The following is a 24,961-nucleotide window of genomic DNA, read 5'->3' as shown; positions in this document are numbered from 1 at the left end:
AGTGCACAGCTCTGGTAATTAAGGAGTTCAGATAAACGATGTGAATATATTAAGAGCAGCCTTGGGAATTTCCTGTGTTCGGGATACCTCCAGTCTGAGGTGTCTTGAAGACTGGAAATAACCCAGAAAAATATACAAGAGTGAAGGAGAGATGAAAGAAGAAAACTGTGAAATCAAGAGAACACGTCAGAATCTGGTGTCTGCTTATGCAGTGTTTCTTATATGGCCTTTCACAGACTATATCAGAACTGTTTACAATATATAAAAAGAACCGTCTCAAACTCCACAGAATACAAAATAAAAATTAAGAAATGATAGGAAGGGATGGAAACACAACAAAGTCCCACTAGTATTTAACAAATCAACAATCTGTGACACATCAGGATCTCTCTCTACTTAACCATCACAAATCATACATTAAAAGTTTGTCTAAAAATCCACATCTTTAGTCCAGCTTTGAACTCTTTCCTTCCTTACATTTAGAGGGAGAGACTACCAAAGCAGTGGAGCTGCACAGCTAAATACAGCGTTGTGGGAGTCCTGTGCCCCCTTTCAATTATCTTTTGTATTCCAAGCAACCTTCCCCCCCCCCCCACCCCACCTGCCCCCAACGATCAACCCAACCCCACTAGTCCCAGAACAATCCTATAAAAACAGCAATTTCAGAGGGCTGTCCACTGATATTCTGCGCCAACTGCTCAACTGAAAGCCGGATTTTTTATGGGCAGGTCCGGGGTGGAGTTGGTACTTAACTGCCTAAGTTAAGCAAACAAATTTTAGGCATAAAACTCAGCCCTATCTTTATCTGGGTTCGCTTCGACAGAATATCACACAACGGCATAAAAAAATAATCAGCCTCACAAACCCAGAGACTCGTTACTGGAGCCTGGACATGACCTGGCAATGAATATCGGGGCATAAAAACACGCTAAATGCTGCCAGTGGAATAGTTACTCCATGTATTTGAACATCATACTTTTGAATATTTTAAAATGTGTGTTTTGTACCATTTGAAGCGCAATTTCCAAAGTCATTTCCAAGGGCAAATGGGCTTCTGCAAATTGTCCCTGTAAAAGCGCTTGTTGATAGGTCTTTTGAGTTTATCTGGCTGTCAAAAACATATTGGGGCAACTGGTCACCCAAATTCAGAAACCAAAATGCAGGGCATTGAGTGCAAATGGTATAACAGCCTCTGGGCCGCTGGTCTATCATTTTAGCATAAAAATGGAACTTAGGTTTAGGTGTTAAAAGGTTACAGAATGAAGGGGTAGTTTCACTTTTACAGCAGCCCGTCTTTGTTGTCCCCCTTGAAGCTGCCACACTAGGCGATTGCCTTGCTTGCACCCGATGCCTCAGGGTGCTGTATTGTAGAGGAAATTATTCCTGGATTCACACAAGAACTAGTGAGCAGTGAGGGGAAAAGGCTTTAGTCGGTGGATACAGCAACTTCTTGTACAGACTCCATAAGAACAAAAACAAGGGATGCAATAAGCGGCTTTAACACCCTTACAAAATGTATTTTATGCGGCTATTTGAGTTGTACTGCTTTCCCAAGATGATATGTCAGAGCAACTGAAACAAATTCAAGCCCCCTAGTCATGTTCCCATCCTGCGTGCCCTCATGCACCCAAGCCCCAAGGGACAGAAGATGCAAATGGATTTTTCCAAGCCTATGATATGGCAGAACCATGAAGGTAGACCAAACAGATTAAAAGAAAGACACCACGAAAAGGGTAACTATCCAATGCAATACCCGGCTCTAGGCGCACCTAAAACGGAGCCGAGAGGCTTCACCGGGCGGTCACGTCACTGGAGACGTGAAGCAGGCACAAACCTGAGAAGCCGGTGAGGTCCATGGCCTTCAGGTTCGTGGCTTTGATAATGGTCAGGGTCAACCTTCCTGCAGTCGGGAGGTAGCAGAGAGAGAAGTTCACTTCACCCAGGTCAGCTTTCTCCTGAAAGAACGAAAAATAAAAGGCAATGAAGGCTGGTACTATCACAGTGTGTCACGACAAAAAAAAAACAAAAACAGAAGAACAGCAACCCTTGCAGTCACACGAACAAGTCAAATCCAGCGAGGGTGATAAAAGATTGAACAGCAGACAACGTCCAATATATTGTGGCTTTATTAACATCCGAGACTCGACACGAGCCGTGTTTCGGCCAAAAAAGGCCTTCCTCAGGAATCTTCTATTGGATGTATGGTTTGTACTCCAGAGAGTTCAAGCGTTCACACTTTCTTTCAGAAGCAAACAGCAAAGGTATTAGACATCACGTGCATTTCATTAAGGTTAGCTAAGAATTCCCGTACATCCAATAGAAGACTCCTGAGGAAGGCCTTTTTTGGCCAAAACACGGCTCATGTCGAGTCTCGGATGTTAATAAAGCCACAACACATTGGACATCGTCTGCTGTTCAATCTTTTGTCACCCTTGCTATCACAGTGTGTGCCAGCGTGTCAATGAATATTAGACAGTGCATGCCGGTGGGCTGTCCTGCCAGTCTGTAAGTGGAAATAATGCCCGTGTGCATCACTGAGGTGCGCTGACCAGCACAAAACCTACAGGAAAATAACCTCCAAAAATCAGAGAGGCAGGTGGCACCGTAAAGAGGGTGTGAGCTGTGAACGCCAAGCATCCATTTCATCAGCTGTATAATTAAGCCAGCAACAGTGCAACACCCAAGATATCAAATAAACAAAAGCATATAAAATAAAAATATCCTTCATCACCCCAAATATCTCAGATATTCCCTCTATTATTTATTTCACATTCGGCTTATGTTTGTTATGTAAAAATAACTGAAACAAATAAGTTGGGCTTTCATAAAGTAATACCAAAAAATAAATATACCAAAAATGTATACGACATAAATCCAATCTAATTAATATCTTAATGGAATGAAAAAGCCTCAGAACCTTAACTGGGCGCATAATTGACACTGCTCAGTTTTTATTCAATCATAATAAGCCTAATAAAAAAAAACTTCCTTAAAGTGCTGAAAATATTATCATCAATGAAAAAGCAAGTGAAAAAAAATCCTTTTACAATCACATCCTAAGTCACGTAAAAAGCAAACAGTCTGTCTTTGCATTGGTCCGACTCAAATAGTTCTGGATGTTTAAGAATTGGGCCACAGCAGTGCAAAGTTAAGCCGTTTACATTTATTCTATGCAGCAACTTTCTCCGCCTCTGGTGAGCTCACAATCTAAGTTTTTGTACCTGGGGCAGGGGAGGATTAAGTCACAAAGGGCTGCAGCGGGAATTGAACCCACTGCACTGCTCCCCCTCCACTCCCTGAAATGTCCCACATATCCCCCTTCAATCTGACATCCCCTCCTTCATCTGAGATAAACCAGTGATGTGAACTGAAACAAAACTTGTGAAAGATCAGGCTACATCCTAGACAAAGTTAGCATAGCATTACTAAGTCATTGTCTTTTTAAGCTACGGCCCAGGACCGCCGAGAGACTGAGCCGAGCCCGGGGCAAGACCGCCCCCGGGGATCCCACTGCCACCGCCCCCCCCCCCCCCCAAATCGCTACTCAGGCTGCCGGCATCGCAGTCCCCAGTCTCCACCCGCCCATCCCCATCGACAGCCCCCCTCCGTCCAACACCGGGCCCCCTGCATTCAAATTGGCAGCACCTCACCTCCATGTGAAGGCGGCAGATTGCCTCCCTTCAGGTCCTTCCTCCCTGTGTCCCGCCCTCGCGGAAACAGGAAGTTACATCAGACAAGGGCGGGACACAGGGAGGGAAGGCCCGAAGGGAGGCGATCTGCCACTTTCACACGGAGGTGAGGCGCTGCCGATTTGAATGCAGGGGGCTCGGTGGCGTACAGAGGGGGGCTGTCGAAGGAGCCGAGGGCAGGCAGGTGAGGCCAGGGACTGCAGCACCAGCAGCCTGGAAACAGGAGAAGGAGAGAGACCCCGGTGCTGGGCCCCCCTTGGAGGCCCGGGCTCCTGGAATTTTGTTCCCCCTGCCCCTCCCCTCTCAGCTGCCCTGTCTCAGACTGGCACAGGAAACAAAGATTCACATTACTTTCTTACCTCTCAGCCCAGCTAATGCAGCTGTAGGCAGTGTAGAAGAAAACATACATATTTTAAAATACAGTTATACCCGTTTTCATTGGTTCTGGCTACCATCATCCCCTACACAGAGAGGACATAATATTTGCTATGTTTGTGTTTGGAGAGAAGCATATTTGCCTGGAAAGAGGATTCATGACCTCAGCGCAAGTGTCCGTCCCTTCGGTCTGAAGGCTGCAGAGTGGGATTTGAGCCTGCCCTGCCTGCAGCTTATCCGATTCCTGACAGCTGTACCTGACTGCTGTGATTATCTGCTTCACTTATATCCATTATGCAATAAAACTAAATATTCTATCTGACCTTTTCTAAGCATCTGAGTGGGTTATTTGCAGGTATTTTGGGAAATACAAAGGAACCTTGGGCTGGTGACTAGCGGCTCACACCATCCAGATATCCCCCCCCCCCCCCCCCCAATCCTCTCGGTAGCCAGAGATATCTCATCTGTCTCCCCCGGATAGACACTCCATGACCCCAAATGCCCCCTGTTCAGCTGCACATCCCTGATCAGTCTCTACAGTATGGTTGAAGGCAGATATTTCAAAATAGATCTGGCAAATAATGCCACTGTTTTGAAACATAGGAGCTGTTTACCCAGAACCAGCTTTGAAATAGCACCCAGCCCAGCCAGCTGAAAGTCCACATGGGGGGGGGGGGGGGGGGGGGGGGGGGAGGGAGGGAGGGGTGAAGAGCACATGCAGTCTTAGTGGAGTATAATGCAGATGTTCCTGGGCTGAGTTTTAGGTACCGATGTTCAGCTTTTTTCCATATACCTATGCGATTTAAGTTAGGAAAACCTTTATGCTGGCATAAATTAATACCGATAATATTTACAGCCAGTGGCCCTCTGCATTGCTGGGTGAAATACCCTTAATCCATGCTCAGAATTCTCAGTAACACTATCCGGATAGCGATGAGGCTGACTGTAAGAATTCTCAGTGGTATTAATCCGGATAGTGCCGAGGGGTTTGTAAGAATTCTCAGTGGTATTATCCAGATAGTGCCGAAGGGTTTGTAAGAATTCTCAGTGGCACTATCCGGATAGTGCAGAGAGGTTTGTAAGAATTTTCAGTGGTATTATCCAGATAGTGCCGAGGGGTTTGTAAGAATTCTCAGTGGTACTATCCGGATAGTGCAGAGAGGTTTGTAAGAATTCTCACTGGTATTATCTGGATAGTGCTGGGGTTTGCTCTGCATTGCTGGGTGAAATACCCTTAATCCATGCTCAGTAACACTATCCGGATAGCGATGAGGCCGTCTGTAAGAATTCTCAGTGGTACTATCCGGATAGCGATGAGGCCGTCTGTAAGAATTGTCAGTGGTATTATCCGGATAGTGCAGAGAGGTTTGTAAGAATTCTCACTGGTATTATTCGGATAGTGCTGAGGGGTTTGTAAGAATTCTCACTGGTATTATCCGGATAGTGCTGGGGTTTGTAAGAATTCTCAGTGGTACTATCCGGATAGCGATGAGGCCATCTTTAAGAATTCTCAGTGGTATTATCCGGATAGTGCTGAGGGTTTTTTAAAGAATTCTCAGTGGTATTATCCGGATAGAGCTGAGGGATTTGTAAGAATTCTCAGTGGTACTATCCGGATAGTGCAGAGAGGTTTGTAAGAATTCTCACTGGTATTATCCGGATAGTGCTGGGGTTTGTAAGAATTCTCAGTGGTAATATCCGGATAGCGATGAGGCCGTCTGTAAGAATTCTCAGTGGTATTATCCGGATAGTGCTGAGGGGTTTGGAAGAATTCTCAGGGGTACTATCCAGATAGTGCTAAGGGGTTTACTATCCGGATAGTGCTGAGAGGTTTGGAAGAATTCTCAGTAGTATTATCCAGATAGTGCTGAGGGGTTTGGAAGAATTCTCTGTGATTTGCAAGAATTCTCCGTGGCACTATCCGGATAGCGATGAGGCCGTCTGTAAGAATTCTCAGTGGCACTATCCAGATAGCAATGAGGTGGTTTGTAAGAATTTTCAATGACAATATCCGGATAGTACAGCTGAATACTGGCAGAAGGTCAGCTCTCTTCATAGCGGTGGACACTTTCTGAATGTGAGCTGGTGATCTTTAAGAAAGAGACAAAGAGGAGGAGGAGGAGGAGGAGGAAGAAGAGGAGCAGTAAAACAGGCAGCATTAAAAGATATATTATAAGTGGATGAAACAGGCCATCCAGCTCTACCCTATAAAAAGAATTCCCAAAGCCCCGGAAGACACTGCAGCACAAGGCATGGCTAATGAATTAACAAAGCCGAACCTGCTCTCACTGCCCCATTGATTGGCTTTTAAAAAAGGGAAAACTAGTCTCCTTGCTTAGGTAGGATTTTTAGGGATATAAATTAAATTAATGACAAGCTGGAATAGCTCAGCTCTCCAGAAAGATCACAAGAGAGAGAGACGGAGCGTGTAAATGTTGAAGGAGATTGAATAAGTGAATGAAAAGACAGAGAACAAATGTAATGTCACTGGGATGCCCCCTTCCCTTTCTGAACTGCGCGGTAAAGGACGGCGCTGAAAAAGTGCTGTAATTTTCATTTCAAAGTCATTTTCTTGGAAACTGGTTTCTATACACCTGCAGAAAGGCGACAACGATGCAGATCAAAGAAGCCAACTCTGGTCCTTATCTACTTTCAGTAAGCCTAACTGCAACCTACACTGCCGGTTTAGAAGAGGTTAAAGGAAAAGTGTCTTTCTGAATCGATTGTCTGCTCACCTAGTACAAACGGCTTTATGCATCGTTATGTAACCAGTGGAAAAGGACACAAAATGGACCACGTAACATGACCAAATGACTGATACATGAAAGTCCTGCTGGAATTTTCCCAGGAATGTATAGCCAACTGACGTGATGAGTGTTACGGTAGACTAGAAAAGTCCCAGGAACTCTCTCTCTTCGCCCACAGTCAAACTTTTCTCTTCATTTGCCCCCTTTTTCAATGGTCTTTTTAACGTACATGACTCATTTTTCACAACTAGGCTGACACCGAGGCTTGTGCATTCTCCAAAATCTACTTCTGGGTCCATTTCACTCACTGAAGTTAATATGGTTAAGTACATATTAACGCCACAAATCACCACCCAACTCACTCAAGTATCAAAATGCAACTCTTACGCCACCCTATCTAACACCCCCGTCTCTAATTCCTCATACATCTTCTGCTTAATACTGATTGTATACAAGATCCTGTCATGACTATGTCATAACTACACTCTGTAAGCCACATTGAGCCTGCAAATAGGTGGGATAATGTGGGGTACAAATGCAATAAATAATAATAATACATAAGTACTGCCAGACTGGGACAGACCAAAGGTTAATCAAGCCCAGCATCCTGTTTCCAACAGTGGCCAATCCAGGTCACAAATACCTGGCAAGATCCCAAAAAAGTACAAAACATTTTATGCTGCTTATTATAGAAATAGCAATACACAAACTAGTAGAGAAATAAGTATGTGTGCCTTATGCTAAGGGAACATCTCATCCAGTCGCCGGGGATTTTATTCACTACTTCCGGTGTACCCCTATTTTGCGACAGTTATCATCATTGACATTTTCTCTCCCTTCAGCCAATGTGTTTTATGTTTCTGTTAATTTTTAATTTTTTTAAATTTTCAAGAGAATTTTCTCCAGCTTTCTCTTCTTTGTAATTTTTAATTGTTATGCTAGAACATTCATTTACAGTGGTGGAAATAAGTATTTGATCCCTTGCTGATTTTGTAAGTTTGCCCACTGACAAAGACATGAGCAGCCCATAATTGAAGGGTAGGTTATTGGTAACAGTGAGAGATAGCACATCACAAATTAAATCCGGAAAATCACATTGTGGAAAGTATATGAATTTATTTGCATTCTGCAGAGGGAAATAAGTATTTAATCCCTCTGGCAAACAAGACCTAATACTTGGTGGCAAAACCCTTGTTGGCAAGCACAGCGGTCAGACGTCTTCTGTAGTTGATGATGAGGTTTGCACACATGTCAGGAGGAATTTTGGTCCACTCCTCTTTGCAGATCATCTCTAAATCATTAAGAGTTCTGGGCTGTCGCTTGGCAACTCGCAGCTTCAGCTCCCTCCATAAGTTTTCAATGGGATTAAGGTCTGGTGACTGGCTAGGCCACTCCATGACCCTAATGTGCTTCTTCCTGAGCCACTCCTTTGTTGCCTTGGCTGTATGTTTTGGGTCATTGTCGTGCTGGAAGACCCAGCCACGACCCATTTTTAAGGCCCTGGCGGAGGGAAGGAGGTTGTCACTCAGAATTGTACGGTACATGGCCCCATCCATTCTCCCATTGATGCGGTGAAGTAGTCCTGTGCCCTTAGCAGAGAAACACCCCCAAAACATAACATTTCCACCTCCATGCTTGACAGTGGGGACGGTGTTCTTTGGGTCATAGGCAGCATTTCTCTTCCTCCAAACACGGCGAGTTGAGTTCATGCCAAAGAGCTCAATTTTTGTCTCATCTGACCACAGCACCTTCTCCCAATCACTCTCGGCATCATCCAGGTGTTCACTGGCAAACTTCAGACGGGCCGTCACATGTGCCTTCCGGAGCAGGGGGACCTTGCGGGCACTGCAGGATTGCAATCCGTTATGTCGTAATGTGTTACCAATGGTTTTCGTGGTGACAGTGGTCCCAGCTGCCTTGAGATCATTGACAAGTTCCCCCCTTGTAGTTGTAGGCTGATTTCTATCCTTCCTCATGATCAAGGATACCCCACGAGGTGAGATTTTGCGTGGAGCCCCAGATCTTTGTCGATTGACAGTCATTTTGTACTTCTTCCATTTTCTTACTATGGCACCAACAGTTGTCTCCTTGTCGCCCAGCGTCTTACTGATGGTTTTGTAGCCCATTCCAGCCTTGTGCAGGTGTATGATCTTGTCCCTGACATCCTTAGACAGCTCCTTGCTCTTGGCCATTTTGTAGAGGTTAGAGTCTGACTGATTCACTGAGTCTGTGGACAGGTGTCTTTCATACAGGTGACCATTGCCGACAGCTGTCTGTCATGCAGGTAACGAGTTGATTTGGAGCATCTACCTGGTCTGTAGGGGCCAGATCTCTTACTGGTTGGTGGGGGATCAAATACTTATTTCCCTCTGCAGAATGCAAATAAATTCATATACTTTCCACAATGTGATTTTCCGGATTTAATTTGTGATGTGCTATCTCTCACTGTTACCAATAACCTACCCTTCAATTATGGGCTGCTCATGTCTTTGTCAGTGGGCAAACTTACAAAATCAGCAAGGGATCAAATACTTATTTCCACCACTGTATAACATGGAGATATATCCTTGCTATCTTCAAGCGCTTAGAGAGAACTTCTGTGTTGAAAAAATCGGGCTCGTCTATATCAATGTTAGTATGTGTGCCTTATGCTAAGGGAACGTCTCATCCAGTCGCCGGGGATTTTATTCACTTAGCTTAGGTTTCCAGGTGCAGGTTATACCCCCAAAAACCTGGAAACCTAAGCTAAGATAAAATTTAAAATTTAAATTTCAGTACTAACATTGATATAGACGAGCCCGATTTTTTCAACACAGAATACCTCCATGTTATAAATGAATGTTCTAGCATAACGATTAAAAATTACGAAGAAGAAAAAACTGGAGAAAATTCTCTTGAAAATTTAAAAAAAATTAAAAAACTAAAATTAAAAATTAACACAAACATAAAACACATTGGCTGGAGGGAGAGAAAATGTCAATGATGATAACTGGCGCAAAATAGGGGTACACCGGAAGTAGTGAATAAAATCCCCGGCGACTGGATGAGATGTTCCCTTAGCATAAGGCACGCATACTTATTTCTCTACTAGTTTGTGTATTGCTATTGAAGGATTCCTAGTAGACAATTGCCACAGGATATTAACAGTTTGACTGTATTCCAGAAATAAGCAGTGGATTTTACCAAGTCAATATGGACTTTTCCGTTAGGAAGCTGGCCAGACCCTTTTTAAACCCCGCTAAGCTAACCGCCTTTACCACATTCTCTGACAATGAATTCCAGAGTTTAATTACAGGTTGAGTGAAAAAAAATGTCTCCGATTTGTATTAAATTTACTACTTTGTAGCTTCATCGCATGCCCCCTAGTTCTAGTATTTTTGGAAAGAGTAAACAAACGATTCACGTCTACCCGTTCCACTCCATTCATTATTTTATAGACCTCTAGCATATCTCCCCTCAGCCGTCTTTTCTCCAAGCTGAAGAGCCCTAGACGCTTCAGCCTTTCCTCATAGGGAAGTTGGTCCATCCCCTGTATCATTTTCGTCACCCTTCTCTGTACCTTTTCTAATTCCACTATTTATTTTTTGAGATGTGATTACAGTCTGAGCATCCGCAGGAAAAGGAGATGAGCTAAAAGGGAACCCATAGTGCCATGGTTTCTGTTCTAAGTGTCAGAGAGAGTTCAAAGACCAGAAAATACGTGAAAGAAACCCAGAGGCAACACTGGATAAAATGCAAATGTATTGAGTGCCAGTAACGAAGTAGACTCGACACGGAAACGTAGCATCAGGAGTCACTGTCTCTAAAAATATAGAGAAAAGAGAACAAAATATATCAATCACACAGAAAAATTATACAATAAAAATAAACAGAAATGACGTCAATAAACCATATCAATAAAAGATATCTAAGCCAAAAAAGATGTCAACGAGAGACATATATGACCAATCGCGTCACAGCATATTGTCTGGATACAACATCCAACATTCAAATCCTTTGAAAAAAAGAAAAAACAAACAAATAAATATGTACTTATTTTAAAATTTCTATTCTGTACAATCCTACAACTCTCGGAGCATCACAGCATAACATATACATACAAATACATATAGAGAAAAATATATCTGCTGAAATGAGAATATATGACAGCATAAATAATGATAATGAAATATAAAATGATAAAAAAATACCCAAAACAAAACATAGCGAACATCAGCAGCCAAACAAAACAGACCAGGGGTGTAGCCAGACACCCAATTTTGGGTGGGCCTGGGCCCAAGATGGGTGGGCAGAAGAACCCCTCCCTGTCCCGCAAGGTGATTTGGTCTCTCCTTATCTCACCAGCATGCCACATGGTCTCTCAAACATCCCCCCTCTCCCACATACCTTTTACATAGCAGATTTTCACCAGCAGCGAGCAGCAACTAATACACACTGCTCATGTTGGCCTCACAGCCTTCCCACTGATGCAACTTCCTGTTTCTGCATAGGTGGGAATACGTCAGAGGGAAGGCTGTGGGGCCGGTGCAAGTAGTATGTATCAGTCGCTGCTTGCTGCAGGCAAAGGTCTTCTATTTACAAGGTATGCAGAAGAGACAGTTGTTGAGAGTTTTCAGCTGGTGGGGCTTGGGAATCCCTGCCAGCCACATCATAGATGTGCTGCTGCTGGGTGGGCCTGAGCCCAAAGTGGGTGGGCTCGGGCCCACCCAGGCCCACCCTTGGCTACGCCACTGAAACAGACATCAAAAGTAAAAACATACATCTCAGTGCCTTAGTGTATATGATTAATGTTCAAAGATTAATACCTTATAAATGACTACCCCTAAAATATATATATAGATATCTTGGATATAAGACTAAAACAGCTGATGAGTATAATAATAGTATTGCTAAAAAAAAAAAACACTTTGGCCACTGGAAAAAAGCAAACAGGATGCTAGGAATTGTTAGGAAAGGGATGGTAAATAAGGCCGAAAATACTATAATGCCTCTGTATCGCTCCATGGTGTGACCTCACCTTGAGTACTGCATTCAATTCTGGTCGCCATATCTCAAAAAAGATATAGCGGAATTAGAAAAGGTTCAAAGAAGAGCGACTAAAATGATAAAGGGGATGGAACTCCTCTCATATGAGGAAAGGCTAAAGAGTTTAGGGCTCTTCAGTTTGGAAAAGAGACGGATGAGGAGAGATATGATTTTATTTATTTATTTATTGTTTGCATTTGTATCCCACATTTTCCCACCTCTTTGCGGGCTCAGTGTGGCTTACAATAAGATTTGAATAATGAGAATACAGTTGTTACAAATTGGTTATGGGTTACATTGTACAAGTTATGCGAGATAATCGAATTATCATTAGGAATATCACAATGGGACATCAACATTGAGACTTTGGGAGGAGACAATGGGAAGCTTAAGGGCAGTGTTAAGACACAGAGGCACATGGTGTACATATTTCTGTAAGTATATGTATGAGTAATGTGGAATTAGGGGGGATGAGAGATCATAAGTGGATGTGTGATGCATTGATGTAAGTGAGTGTGGACTCTATGTGTTTTGTTTTTTTTCCGTAAATTGTCTCAAACAGATGGGTCTTCAGTTGTCTATATGTCTATAAAATCCTGAGTCGTGTGGAGTGGGTGCAGGTGAATTGATTTTTCACTCATTCAAAAAGTACAAAGACCAGGGGATGCTCAATGAAATTACATGGAAATGCTTTTAAAACTGTATAATTATAGTACAGGAAGAGGCCGTCACTGGATGCCCACCGGAAGGGTGGAAGGCCAGATTTTAGGACTCAGGCTGTAAAAATACCAGCTAGGTTTAAAAATCTATGACTGGCTGAGCATGGACTTGCTTTTCTTGCAAGTTAATATGTGTTCTACCCTAAGATCTATCCACTGGAATAGTGGCAGGCCAAACTACATAGCTTTGTACAGCTGAAAAGCACTGACTAGGCCTGATAACGTACAAACTGAATGTAGCACTTATTAAAATGGAGTTTGTCTTTCTATAAGATGAAACTTAGATCATAAGATAATAGAAAAAGGGGAAGTGAAACTGATATGCTAAGAATAAGATGTTCTGGCAGAAGAGAAAAACATGTTGACAAAAGAGGAAATTGCGAAATAACTTGCAATAGCTGGAACGGAAAGAGTTGGGTACAGAACAACAGATGGCAGGACACGACAGTTTAACCACAGAAATTGAGAAATATTTGAAAAAAATAGGTCCCAAAATAGGTCCAGCCATAGACTTCTATAGAGAGAAAAGAGTATAAAAGAAGGGTGATTTTGGCTTAAGTTAGGAGTCCGTCCCCGACACATTGGAAGCAGCGAAGCTCTGTCCGGTTGTACCCAGAATCTGTCTGCTGAATGTACCTGATTAAAGTCTGATGTGCAAATAAAAATCCTTATTCCAAATGATGATTTGTGGGCTTAACTTAATGATGAAAGGCTGTAAGTATAAATGCTTTTGCTATATCAGGCTATCTTTCGCGGCATTGTATAACTTGTAACCTAAATCCAGTTTGTCATAAGGCTGGTATCTATTCCTTGCCAGTGCTGAGAGGCGGACTAATGCGGGTCTCTTAGATCTAACGTCTTTCTCAGTGGCAACTCCTCTTAGAACTTCACAACCCACTTCACAACCCCCTGATTACCCCAGTACTAGCGCTATTTAGAGATGGAGTCAGATTAAGGTCACTCTAGCCTTCTTGGAGGGGTTCTAGACCCCCCTAAATTATTTACATTTGGTGACCCTCGAACGCTGTATTTTTACACGCTAATTTTTGCACACAGAGGGGATAAATCTATGTGTTCAAAAATTTCTTTCCTGTCTTTCCATTTTCTTCTCTGTTCTTTTTCTGCCCCTCTCTTCTGTCCATCCTTTTGATTTGTGAGGTGTGTGCAATTCTCTCCATCCTTCTTCCCCTCCCTAACTTCTCCCTTTCCTACCTCTGTCCGAGCCTTCATTCACTGCTCACTGCAGTTCTCGGACAGTACACTCCATCTGCCCTCCTGTATGTCCTGCGCTCTCAACTAGGATACCTCTCTGTCCTGATTGCCCTCCCCAATTGCCCTGTTTTTATTGCCCTCCTCCTTTTCGTCTCACTTGCCTATTCTGGCTATCTTTGTACTTACTCTGATCTCTGTTCTTTCTCACTGCAGTTCTCTGAAATCATTCTGATCTGTGTCTTTTCTGTACTTAACTACTGACAGCCCTTTTTCCTGCCTATACACTGCTGTGATCTCCCTCTAAAAAGACCTGCGCTCTTTTTCTCAGCGCTGCACTTAAACCTCCGATTCTGCTTCTACCTTGTCAGAAATTGTCCCGCACTGTCTCTGTGATCTTGTCAGCTGTTATGCACATTTCCTAGTTCTTTTAACAACTGCGTAGTTATTTTTATTTCCCCTTTTCAACTTCTGTTCCGCTCTGCGGACACCTCGCAGACCACGGACATGTCCACTTCCCCTTGCCCCTTCTTATGTGTTCCTTAACTCCGTTTGTTTTATGCTTTTATTTAATTATTTAATTCTCCTTATTCTGCCCGTTCCTCAGAGAGACTATTTCTCTATTTCTCATCTCTGTATTTTGGAAACACCTGCTTCCTCTCAACGAGAACTTGTCCTCTGGCTTATAAAATTACAAATGCGCAGTACTCTTTCCTTCCCTGCGCCATACTATTAGGCCGTTGCCCCCCCATTTCTCAGCTGCTCTGTTTGTGGGCGCTGTCCTTTTCTGACTTACTACTCTATTTCATTTTTTCTCAATATAAGTCCCTTTACGCAGAAATGAACAAGTCTCATCACATTTGCCTGCTGTATTATCTTTTCTTCTTCCCTTCCCCCAGTTAAATCTTCCGTTTTCTGACACTTTGAACAGTTGAACTTAGAGACGGGTTTCGTTTTCCCTCTATAATTTTTTTATGCTGCAAAACACATACTGGTAGATCTTATCGTAACCCACAATGTGGTTCTGCATTTTTAACCTTGACTTTTCTGTATGACCACACATGGCTCGCTTAGCTTCCTTTCTCTCTCTATTTCCTCTCTGTTACAAAAACCCTTACATTTCAGATTCTGTCTTTTTACAGCTTTGCTCTGAAACCCTTTTGTTACTATTGCGGTACATCCTTTTGTAATATGATTTGGTTTCCTGCCATTACAGTTAAACAACATCTGTATAATGGTTTTTCTAATTACTTTTACTTATAGGATTAATTAATGGTCCAGTCAAAAGAGGGTGGTTTTCACTCCGGTAATTGGGTTTTGCCAATGTCTTTATGTGATTTCCTATACTTGTAGCATTTCCGGATGCAAGCTACATATGAAAGCACAAAATTTGTTTTGCCGTTAAGAAGCTGGTGTTTTTAACCTTATGCCAGTTTAACCTATCTCCCTACTATAGTTTCCTGCATGTGCTATGCTGCTCATTTTTTATTCCTGCTTTCCTAGCCATCCCTGTGTCATCTCCGTCTCTCCTTATTCTTTGTCCTCCTCTCAAGGCAACTGTCCCTGTGTTTTAGGGCCGTCCATTGTTTTTTTCCTGTTCTGCTTTCATGTCTATCTGTCTGTAGATCTTGCACTCAGTAAGACCCAGAATTTCCTCTCTAGTGTCTCACGCCACTGCTTTCTCACTGCTTTTGGGATTTATTTCTGCCTGAGTCACATTTTTCTATATCTTTAGCTTCTCCATTTATAAATGCGTGTATGTCACAGTTTTCGTTTATCCCTAGACCTTTACTTTCTAACCCTTTGGATATAATGCTATAGTGTCTGTCCTTTTAATGCATTTTCCTTCTAAAAATGGGTTTTATATTGTGTTAAGTTTGATTGTTCTGCTTCTATAACAGAGGGAGACTCAAGAGAATGCCAAAACAAAATACTTCTTAGCACATAAATTCAGTTGTAATCGTCTAGGAAGCCTTAGTCCGGAAACTAAAAATTAACCCTTACTTTACAGAATCAAGTGATATACTGGTAGTAATGAAATTTAGATTGCCGTTATTTTAAAGACACAGTAGAAGACATTAAAGAGCTGCCGTATCAAGTGTAGAATTTACAGTTTCAGCTTTCATATGAACACAGAATGATTACGGCGGTCTATCTGAGCAATTAAAGTAGCAACGTAGTTAGAATTGTCATACTTCCTCAAACATTAACTCCCTGGTTCCTTACATAATAGTTTCTAAGAACTGCAATATGTTTGATTAGATAAAATCCTATCCTGATTAATTATACCAGCATAAAGTTTTAAAATGAAAAATTAAACTTACAGTGTGCTGTATAGTCCTATTTTCAGTAGCCGTAATGTCCGATGCTTGCAGTGAGTGGTGAACTCAAATTAAGCACAGGAAGCACTCGTCCCTTCTGGTTTTATTTCCCTTCCCTCTAACACCTACATCAACATTAAATCCTTATAACAATTTTCTGCAAACCCGTACATATCCTTGATTTTTGAAATATGTTCTGGTTCTTTACAAACTCTCTATAGTACTTTCAGGAAGCAGTCTCTTAACCACAATGTTTCCTCACACTGTACTGACTTCCATGCTGTAGCGGAATCTGCTATGGCTATGGATAAAACGGTTACTTTGCACCCCCTCCCTCCTGTCACAGCCTCGGCTGTAAGACTGTTAAATTCTGTTGCAATTTATCTCACTTCCATACTTTCTCCTTGCAAAAGGACTCTTGGCCAGCTTTGTGACTTGTTTTTCTAAGCTATCTGGACTTCAGAAGCATGCTCTTCTCCTTCATGTATTGTCAGTGCTTATACTGTAACTTATGGCTGGCTATCATAGTATACGGCCATCTTTCAGTCTGCATAACTCACTTTTTTATTGCTTTTACGTGTTTAATCCACTAGGTGCTAAATAAAATATAACTAATGATATTTCATTGTCGCTATTCTATTTGCTTGTCCTTTTTAATTACTCCTGAATAGTCGCTACTGTGAAATATATTCCTTTTTAATTTTGATAGTCTCTTGGCTACTATTTTCAGTTGTAATATTAAATTTGTACTTGTCCTAGCAGCTGTTATCACACCCTTTTAATTTACAATTAGTTTTGGGACAATTTTATACTTTTAGTTAATAATGCTTAAGATTTGTCATTTATTTTCCTATTTGCCATTTGCTTTGGGTCATTTCTAGCTTGTGTAATCGGTTCTGAATTCACTTTTATATTACGGTTTCCTGTTGTTGCCAATGCCAGCAGATGTTTCTTTCTCCCAAGCTGTGCATAATTTCATATATAATTGCCTAGGTTTCCCTGAATTTGTAGTTTGATTTATTGTGACATAATTAGGAAACATACCTTTACAGTTTGCTGTTTAGACGCTATATAGATTATATCTTGCTCCCGTTATAAGCTAGGTGTTATGCTGTCCCCGCCCATCAGCTTCTATTGCTAGTACTATATATGGACATTTTACTGTTTGTGTTATACTGCGCTAGATATGAGGAGATCTTATTCACTCTCTAGATAAGGTGCTCTGTTTTAATGGTGTACTCATTTAAAAGAAATATAAGTTACAGCCCCTGCACCGTACTATCGTGTTAGTTTTTTTCAGGATGCTTTTTAATATACTGCACTTCCTCGCTTGCATTGTGGTTTTCGTCCTCCGGCTGCATACAGCCTGGACTGGCTTATTTTAAACACTTGTAATAATGAGCTAGGTTATAATATTTCCGGATGAATATTTCCACGTCCTGAGAATGACAATCGCTTTTAAATAATATGGTTCTATAAAGAGTTAAATTGTGTAAGTCTTTATAACAAGTTTGATATGAACTAGGATCCAACACAGAAAGTCACATGAAATTACAATGGATTATTGTTACATTAAGAGCTAGATAACCCCTTGTATAACTTATATGATAATAGAAGTATTATGTACTATATAGAAGCATCTCTTTGCTTTTACCTTAATAGATATGCATATAAAATATGTTTTACCTTTCCGGTTGAGAAGATGATGGCTGCGTGCCATGGGAATACAGCGTTGCTTAACTTCTTCAGTTATTTCCTGTAGGTTCTTTATAACCCAACCTTCTCTTTCCTTCTCATGCTGCAGCTGTTCTGTTTGTCATCATTTAGACATATCATTTTAGTCACTGATTAGTATGTATGTTTTATGCCGTATCATTGGAAGTTCTTGGTGTAAGAATCACATGTTTTAATTTGTTTTTTTCCCCTTTCACCTGTTTAGCCACAAAAGCTTCCTGCCATCGCATTCGGGTTTATTTTATTTACTATGTTCCTTTTCTGAGTGTATGGGTATTAATTTGTCATACTTATGGGTATTAACTTGTCATATTTGCACCACGATTCTGGTGTCCTGTTTCAAAATTTATTGATTTATATGTTTCTCTTATATTTTCCTGTTTAGATGCTACTTCCAACCTATCCGGTACCCGCCCCAAAAGCATTTAATATGTATTTGCCTTTATTTCATTTATTCTAGGGGTATAGCTCCGGACTACACATGTTATAATGTCTTTGTTAATATACATTTTCTTGCCTTTTGTTGAAATCGGTGTTTCAGTAACATATATGGTTATCCCCTGTTACTTTCATTATAGTATGTAGAAGTATCATGTTTTGTTTAATGTCTATATTTTGTTTCCATACACAACTCCCAACATAACTTTACGGTATTATTTTCTGCCTTACATTACAAATTAGGTAGGTCAGTTTTTACCATATAATATGTACACTTTATTTTTATTTCGTGGCTGGATCCTTAAAGTCTTCTGGATCGGCCGCCGCCCATAAGGTGCCCAAAAGTTTTTTTTTCCCCTGTTACAGGCTAAACTCCTTTTAATGATCCACACCCACCCCTCTTTTCCTTTTCTGAAGTATATTTTAGGGACTCTTCCCTGATACATACTATACCCTTACTCTCATTCCTATTTGTGTTACGCTAGAACCATTGGCTTACGTACCGATGCCCGGCAAAAGGTAAGGGGAAGGGCTTACACCCCTCTACGGGGCAAAATTTTTGTCCTTTGGATGGATGACGGTACCTAAATTGTTAGGGATTGGGCCATTAATACCACCCAGTTTTCAGGGTGTGCCCGGCCCCCCAGTCTATAACACTTGCCTCTTTACCAATTAGGCTAGAACCTGTAGCACCGGTACTCCTGAGGGACGCCTCTGTACCGTTTCCTACTAGCTAGTCTAATCAGAGGTCGTAAATTTATAGTTTGATTAATTGAAAACCCAGTGGGAGCTGGTTGAAGCGTTTAGGGTTCTTGTCACAGTTGATGCGTTTTTGATGCGTTTAAGGCTCCTAGCACGTGAAAACTCATTGGGTTACTGCCTACCGGATTCACTGTACCTTTTTCACGGGTACTTGAATCCCTTGATGGGTGCACTCCCTGATTTAGGGCTCTACCAGTGAGCGTGTATTGTGGCTCCTGGCACCGGGGATGCGTGTATTTTGGCTCCTGGTGGTTGATGAAGCGTTTAGTGGGCTCTTGACTAGAGTGGTTGATGAGGCGCTTATTTGGCTCTTGACCAGAGGCTTACCCTGGAAGGCAGTATTTATACATAGTTGCATACACACTAGCGTATATTCTTATCTTTACCTTTATCTTAATATGAATTCTCTATACCTCTCCTCTGTATGTCGACTAGTATGTAGATCTTTATGCCGACTGATCATTTATATTTTAGACCTCCTACACAGAATTTGAGTATAATAGAAGACACGTGAGTATCGCATGCTCTTGTAAACTATTGGCGTACCGCCCCTAGCTCTTTTCATAATTCTACTGTATTCTCTGAAAACCTTGGTCCTAGGACTGTGTTCAAAATCGGGTTCTATAGCGGCTCTGAAAAAATTATTATATAATTTATTTTCACTACTATACAACTATACAACTATCACTGATACTTATTTTGTCCCGTCCTTAACTTATGGCTTCAAACCACTGATTCTAGGCCTGGGTTTCATGTATATTTGCTCTAGCCCACAGTTATCTACCTACGTTCTAGATCATTGCTGAAATTCCACCATTGGATATTTTAATCAATATGATCACCCTCACACCACCCCCTCCTGGGGAGAGGGTGCTAAACTTTTCCCGAGCTACAAATCTTTTCCCCCTGCTGAATAGAATGTCAGCTGGTCTTCCTCATACAGAGTATATTACTACTCCCCTGTCTGCAACTGAGCTGAATGGCCTTGTTCTGCGACTCCCGAATATTACTAAAGGAGGGAACAAGTGGCTACTAAAACTACAACAGGCCACTCTAGGGACAGCTCTTTCAGTAGGAAATATGAAGGTCATATTGGGCAGGACCGCCCATGCTAGCATCACTGATTTGTTCACACAAGCAGGCTATGCTGAACTTGTGACTGAGAATCAGTATGATAGTGCCCCCTTGACAGTGATTAAAGAAAAATTGTTTCAAGAGATACGTACTTCCTTCCCTGCCCAGAAAGATTTCTCCGTCATCACTTCACAACGATGGGAGGTGGGGTCAGAACTGATTGAAGCTTACCTAATTAGGATGCAGCAGTTGTTTCATGATGAGATTGAGGAAAGATTTGACTCAGACAATGCTCTCCCTGTATTCTATTACTTACTTAAACAGACCTTACCCTCTAAGGTCAGGAAGAACCTAGATAAGACGATAGGTTTACAACACATGGAATGGCCACAGGTTCGGGAACATATCCTTCACTATTGCAGGCAACTAATTGAGAATAGGCAAAGAGAGGTCCGCCGGGACCAGGTTTTGCACAGGAATCTCACAATGTTGCAGATTGCTGATTTGAAGGCTAAGATGTCCTCTAAGATCAGCCCCTCCACCCCTTCTAGTTCTAGCACCCCGTCCACCCTATATTTGTTTTCCTCTCCTCATGGCACTAGGTACCCTGCTATCCTTAGTTCCAGTTCACCTACTACTTGCCCTCGTGTTTACCCTGATTTGCCAGATTATGAAAAACATAACCCCCAATTCAGGTATGCTGACAATCGCAGAGGCCTTAAAGCTGGAAACCAGGATTCCCAATCTAGTCCCTATCGCCGTGCTAGTGTGGCATGTTTCCGTTGCCGTCAAATTGGACATTATGCATCTAAATGTCTTCTGCCAGTTCAACATTGGCCCAGAAATCAAAATCGCCCACCCCACCCGTCCATAATGACTAGGCGTATTCCGAACCCGATCTGATTTTGTAGTTCACAGTTACTCATAGTACTCAGCTCCTCATTTAGTATCCAGAAACCATTTATCTGTATATGTGTTGCTGTGATGTTTCTGTTTCTATTACAGGTGACATGTTTTTATTTTATATTTCTCTTGGTTTAATTGCATGTGTATATTTATGGTACCATACAAATGACCTAACTGAGTCAGCAAGTTCTTTATTTGCTTTTATGCATACCTTCCCTGGGGAGTTCTTATCAACTGCAGGGATGAGCGATCCCCAGAGGATATTCATTTTATGTTTATATATATACTGTATATATATACCTTTACTGACTTATTTATGCCATTTTACTTTATACGGGTTCCCTTTTAAATAAAAGCTATGTATTGCTCATTGTTAAAAATGTTTTCTGCTTTAACTGTTGCGCTGTCTAAATTGATTTGACCGTTACTTCTTTCGTTTTTTTCCATGAATATAAAGTCTTCATTTTTGAAATCTCTTTATGATGTGTGTGATATCTGAAAGCTTTTCATTATTTCCTTGTCTAAGAAAGAAGAAATATTTAATAACCATTATTCGTTATATGGAATAAATGCGAGAAATATTCCCTTGAACTGGCCATTTGGGGGAACATTTTGCGCTGATCATAGATTTTGTAGTATTCTTGAATTGAGAATTGGTGAAGCTTTCAGACATAAATAGGGAAAATTATGCACTCCACTTTCTGATTCCTTTCTATTTAAAACAGGTTATCACAATAACCCCTGGAATGCCAACTATTGCTCTTTTTGTCTCTCTGTCTTTCACTGTGAGTGATTGTGAGACAAACTGGTGTAGATTATTTGTGTGCAACGGTCCTGGAATTTATGCTTTATGTATTTAACTAACACCTTGCTTCAACTAACTCTTGCCACGTGGTAATTTTGTCTTGAAGCAATATGCTTCTTCCTACTTCTTTAATTGATTGAAAAGGGTTACTTAAACTCTATGTGAAGGTCAATAACTTTTGAATGTTTTTTTTTTTCCATTTGTCTTTTTCAAGGAACCTTTTTCTGGCATTGCCTTCTGAATATGCCTTGCTGCAATTCAGATGTATCATATTTGGTTTTTATTTTTATTTTTTTTTATTAAGCCTATTTTTATTTTACACCCTTCAGAGTGTTTTTTTTCCATTTTTTAATTTTTTTAATTTTTCATTTTCGATGCTTTTTTATTTTGGGGACACACCATACTTGGGATACACCTCATGGCCCTCCTCTCTGATGTTCTGCCGACTCTTGCACCTTTTTATTTTCTTCCCTGATGCTCTCCTCTTACATAATTTATTTATTTTCCTCCTTCCGATTTTCCCTCATATCCTCCTCCCTGGCCCCCATTTATACCCACGACCCGCCTCCTAACCCCTTGTCTAATTCTTGTATTTACGCAATGGTTCTTCATGACTCCCGCTAGCATTATGATTTCTTCCAATAAATTAACCACATAAATTGCACTGTTTAAGTTTCGCCTTTCCCCAGATGGATACAGGAATTCCGTTGACGTCCCTCACCGAGGAGACGACTTCCAGCAAAGAAGAGCTACCCGATAATATATCTGATCTGAAAGATATGTTGCAGCAAAGAATCGCTAGATTGAAGGACAGATGCACAGACCCCAACATTACCTGGTTTGAGATACGAGACATTATTGAGTGTGAGTTTCATCAGATGCATCGATTGGTCCATGAGCGAAAGAGATAGGCTCTCCACTTACTAGAGTTGCAAGAAGCTTTGGCCTTTACCCTTCTTTCTGAATCATCTAGCTCATAAGTCCTGCTGGCCTCCTGCAGCTGAGGGCTCAACCCTTGGTGAATGTTAGTCATCGCAGGTGAAGATTCCATATCTATTGGCGATAGATGGCAACACATTGCCCTCCATACATCAATAACTTGAACATTTACCATCATCTCTAAATTTTTATTGTTTTTTTTGTTCCCTTTTCTTTTGTTCCATATACTTAACTATTGTTATTTGATCATCTCTTTGTAATAATTACCAATCTGTCTTGCACATTATGCAAGCCAGAAGTGGGGATATATTATGCAAATTCCAATTCCTAGTATTAAGAGGGTTGCAGTTGACCCCTACCAATCAGGAGATATAATTTCATATATACTATTGCTATTTATGTAAATTGGCTCTTCATTATTGAATCCTTATGGTTTCGCTTTTGCTTTTGCACTTAATTAGCACTGTTTTCTCCATGTTTACATTGTCTTTCATTTCTCTTGACATTTATATATTATTTTTGCTTATTCAATTCACACTGATTATGCCCACCAAGATATAGCAATGTATCATTCAGGCATACAGTTATTTTGCTTATTCCTTTGCCAGCCTCTGATTCTTGATGGACTAATTATGATGGTATATGCCTAGAATAAAGACATGGAAGGATCCAAGTTTGTACACCACAAGTACGTCTTCAAGATCTATCCAGGACCAAATGATGTTTGATCCCCCAAGGTTGTGGCAATAATCTTTACACCTTGCAAACTACTGGACCACAAGTCTTGGGTCCATGTGAAAGATATACAGGTTTACTCAGCCGCAGAACCAGATGTTACCAGCCTAACCATCTCAAGACCGACCACTTCCTTCAGCAGGCCAGCCTGAAAACCCAGCCCTGTTAGATCTTCCAGATCTCCGTCCAGATTCTTCTGCACTTCCACCGCCTCAACCATGATCGATGAAAGAGAATTTAGAACTGATACTTAATTTGAGAATTACTGTTGTTGTTTATGGACATTATAGATTCATATTTTGTTTTATTTTCAGTTTAGCAGTAATCCTGTCTAGATATTGAAAAGGTTCTATTTTTCCTATTATTTCCTATTATTTCCTTTATTGTTCTAATTGTTTTTCTAAGAATATTCCCCGTTATTTCTGTTAATGTAATTTAAATTGACGTTGATATTGCTCAGATACAAGGGTAACATCAAACCCTAATACTGGCTATGATATCATAATGTAGGTGTAAACCCTGTTAGTATCAACCAGTTATGCAATTGTTTAACTTTGGTGTAGGCTTACTTAAGCTGCATGTCTTTCTGTAGGTTTGACTAAGCTCCAAGTGGGGTAACGGATATATAAAATGCGTCCCATACTTCCAGGTCATTATGCATATGTCAAGATCCATGCATGACCTTTGTTAATATATAGTTTCATAGGATTCACCATTTTTGCTGTATGAGGCAACCTCATACTTGCTATCCAATTTTAAGTGCTCATGATTGGATGCTAATGATGAGTAATAGTAAGGTCCAGGAATTCCGACCTGTTTAAGGATTCTGAATACCTACAACCTAAAACAGCCTGCAAACAGAGTACTAACCATATATTTGTTGAGGCACCATAACAATGCTTAATCAAAACCACTATTCCTTCTCAAGACCACTGAGATAGATAGATTATCTCCCCATGTACTATGCAATAGATACACTAGAAGCCATAGAAAGACCTGAAAGTGTTTTTTTAGTATGATCCACCTGAAATTGCTATTACCCGCATACCTATACTTCATGGGATTTTGTAGATGAACTCATGGATTTGTCCCATTCATAAAACCTTTCTCACTACAGGTTTGAGTAAGTCTCAAGAGAGATGTCATCAGGATTAAGCCCAAGGGGTGGGGTAATATAAAGGGAATTCCATATGCCCAAAAATATACCACCTAAGAATGAAGTTTTCTGTCTTGCATAATATCTGCTAGCAATCCATAAGAGCAAAACTCCCCCTCTCGTTTGATAGCTTGCCACCTTCTGGAATGGATGATGACAAGCTTGACGAGCTTTGTGTCACCCCTCCTCAGAGGGGGTGACAAGTGGGGAATGTATAATTATAGTACAGGAAGAGGCCGTCACTGGATGCCCACCGGAAGGGTGGAAGGCCAGATTTTAGGACTCAGGCTGTAAAAATACCAGCTAGGTTTAAAAATCTATGACTGG

The 24,961-nt window shown here is 41.1% G+C and overlaps 1 protein-coding gene across 1 annotated transcript in view; it reads right to left on the bottom strand.

Moving 5' to 3' along the window:
• SYT3 (synaptotagmin 3) overlaps window positions 1-24,961 on the bottom strand; it is a 58,483-nt gene that overhangs the window by 7,310 nt on the left and 26,212 nt on the right. The window contains exon 4 of the mRNA XM_030198018.1: window positions 1,835-1,955. Coding sequence (XP_030053878.1) covers window positions 1,835-1,955 — 121 coding nt within the window. The remainder of the gene's footprint in view (window positions 1-1,834; window positions 1,956-24,961) is intronic.

Source organism: Microcaecilia unicolor, chromosome 3 (assembly GCF_901765095.1).
Source record: "Microcaecilia unicolor chromosome 3, aMicUni1.1, whole genome shotgun sequence".
Lineage (NCBI taxonomy): Eukaryota > Metazoa > Chordata > Amphibia > Gymnophiona > Siphonopidae > Microcaecilia > Microcaecilia unicolor.
The sequence above is the reverse complement of the archived record's forward strand: the minus strand, read 5'-3'. Positions and strand labels throughout refer to the sequence as shown.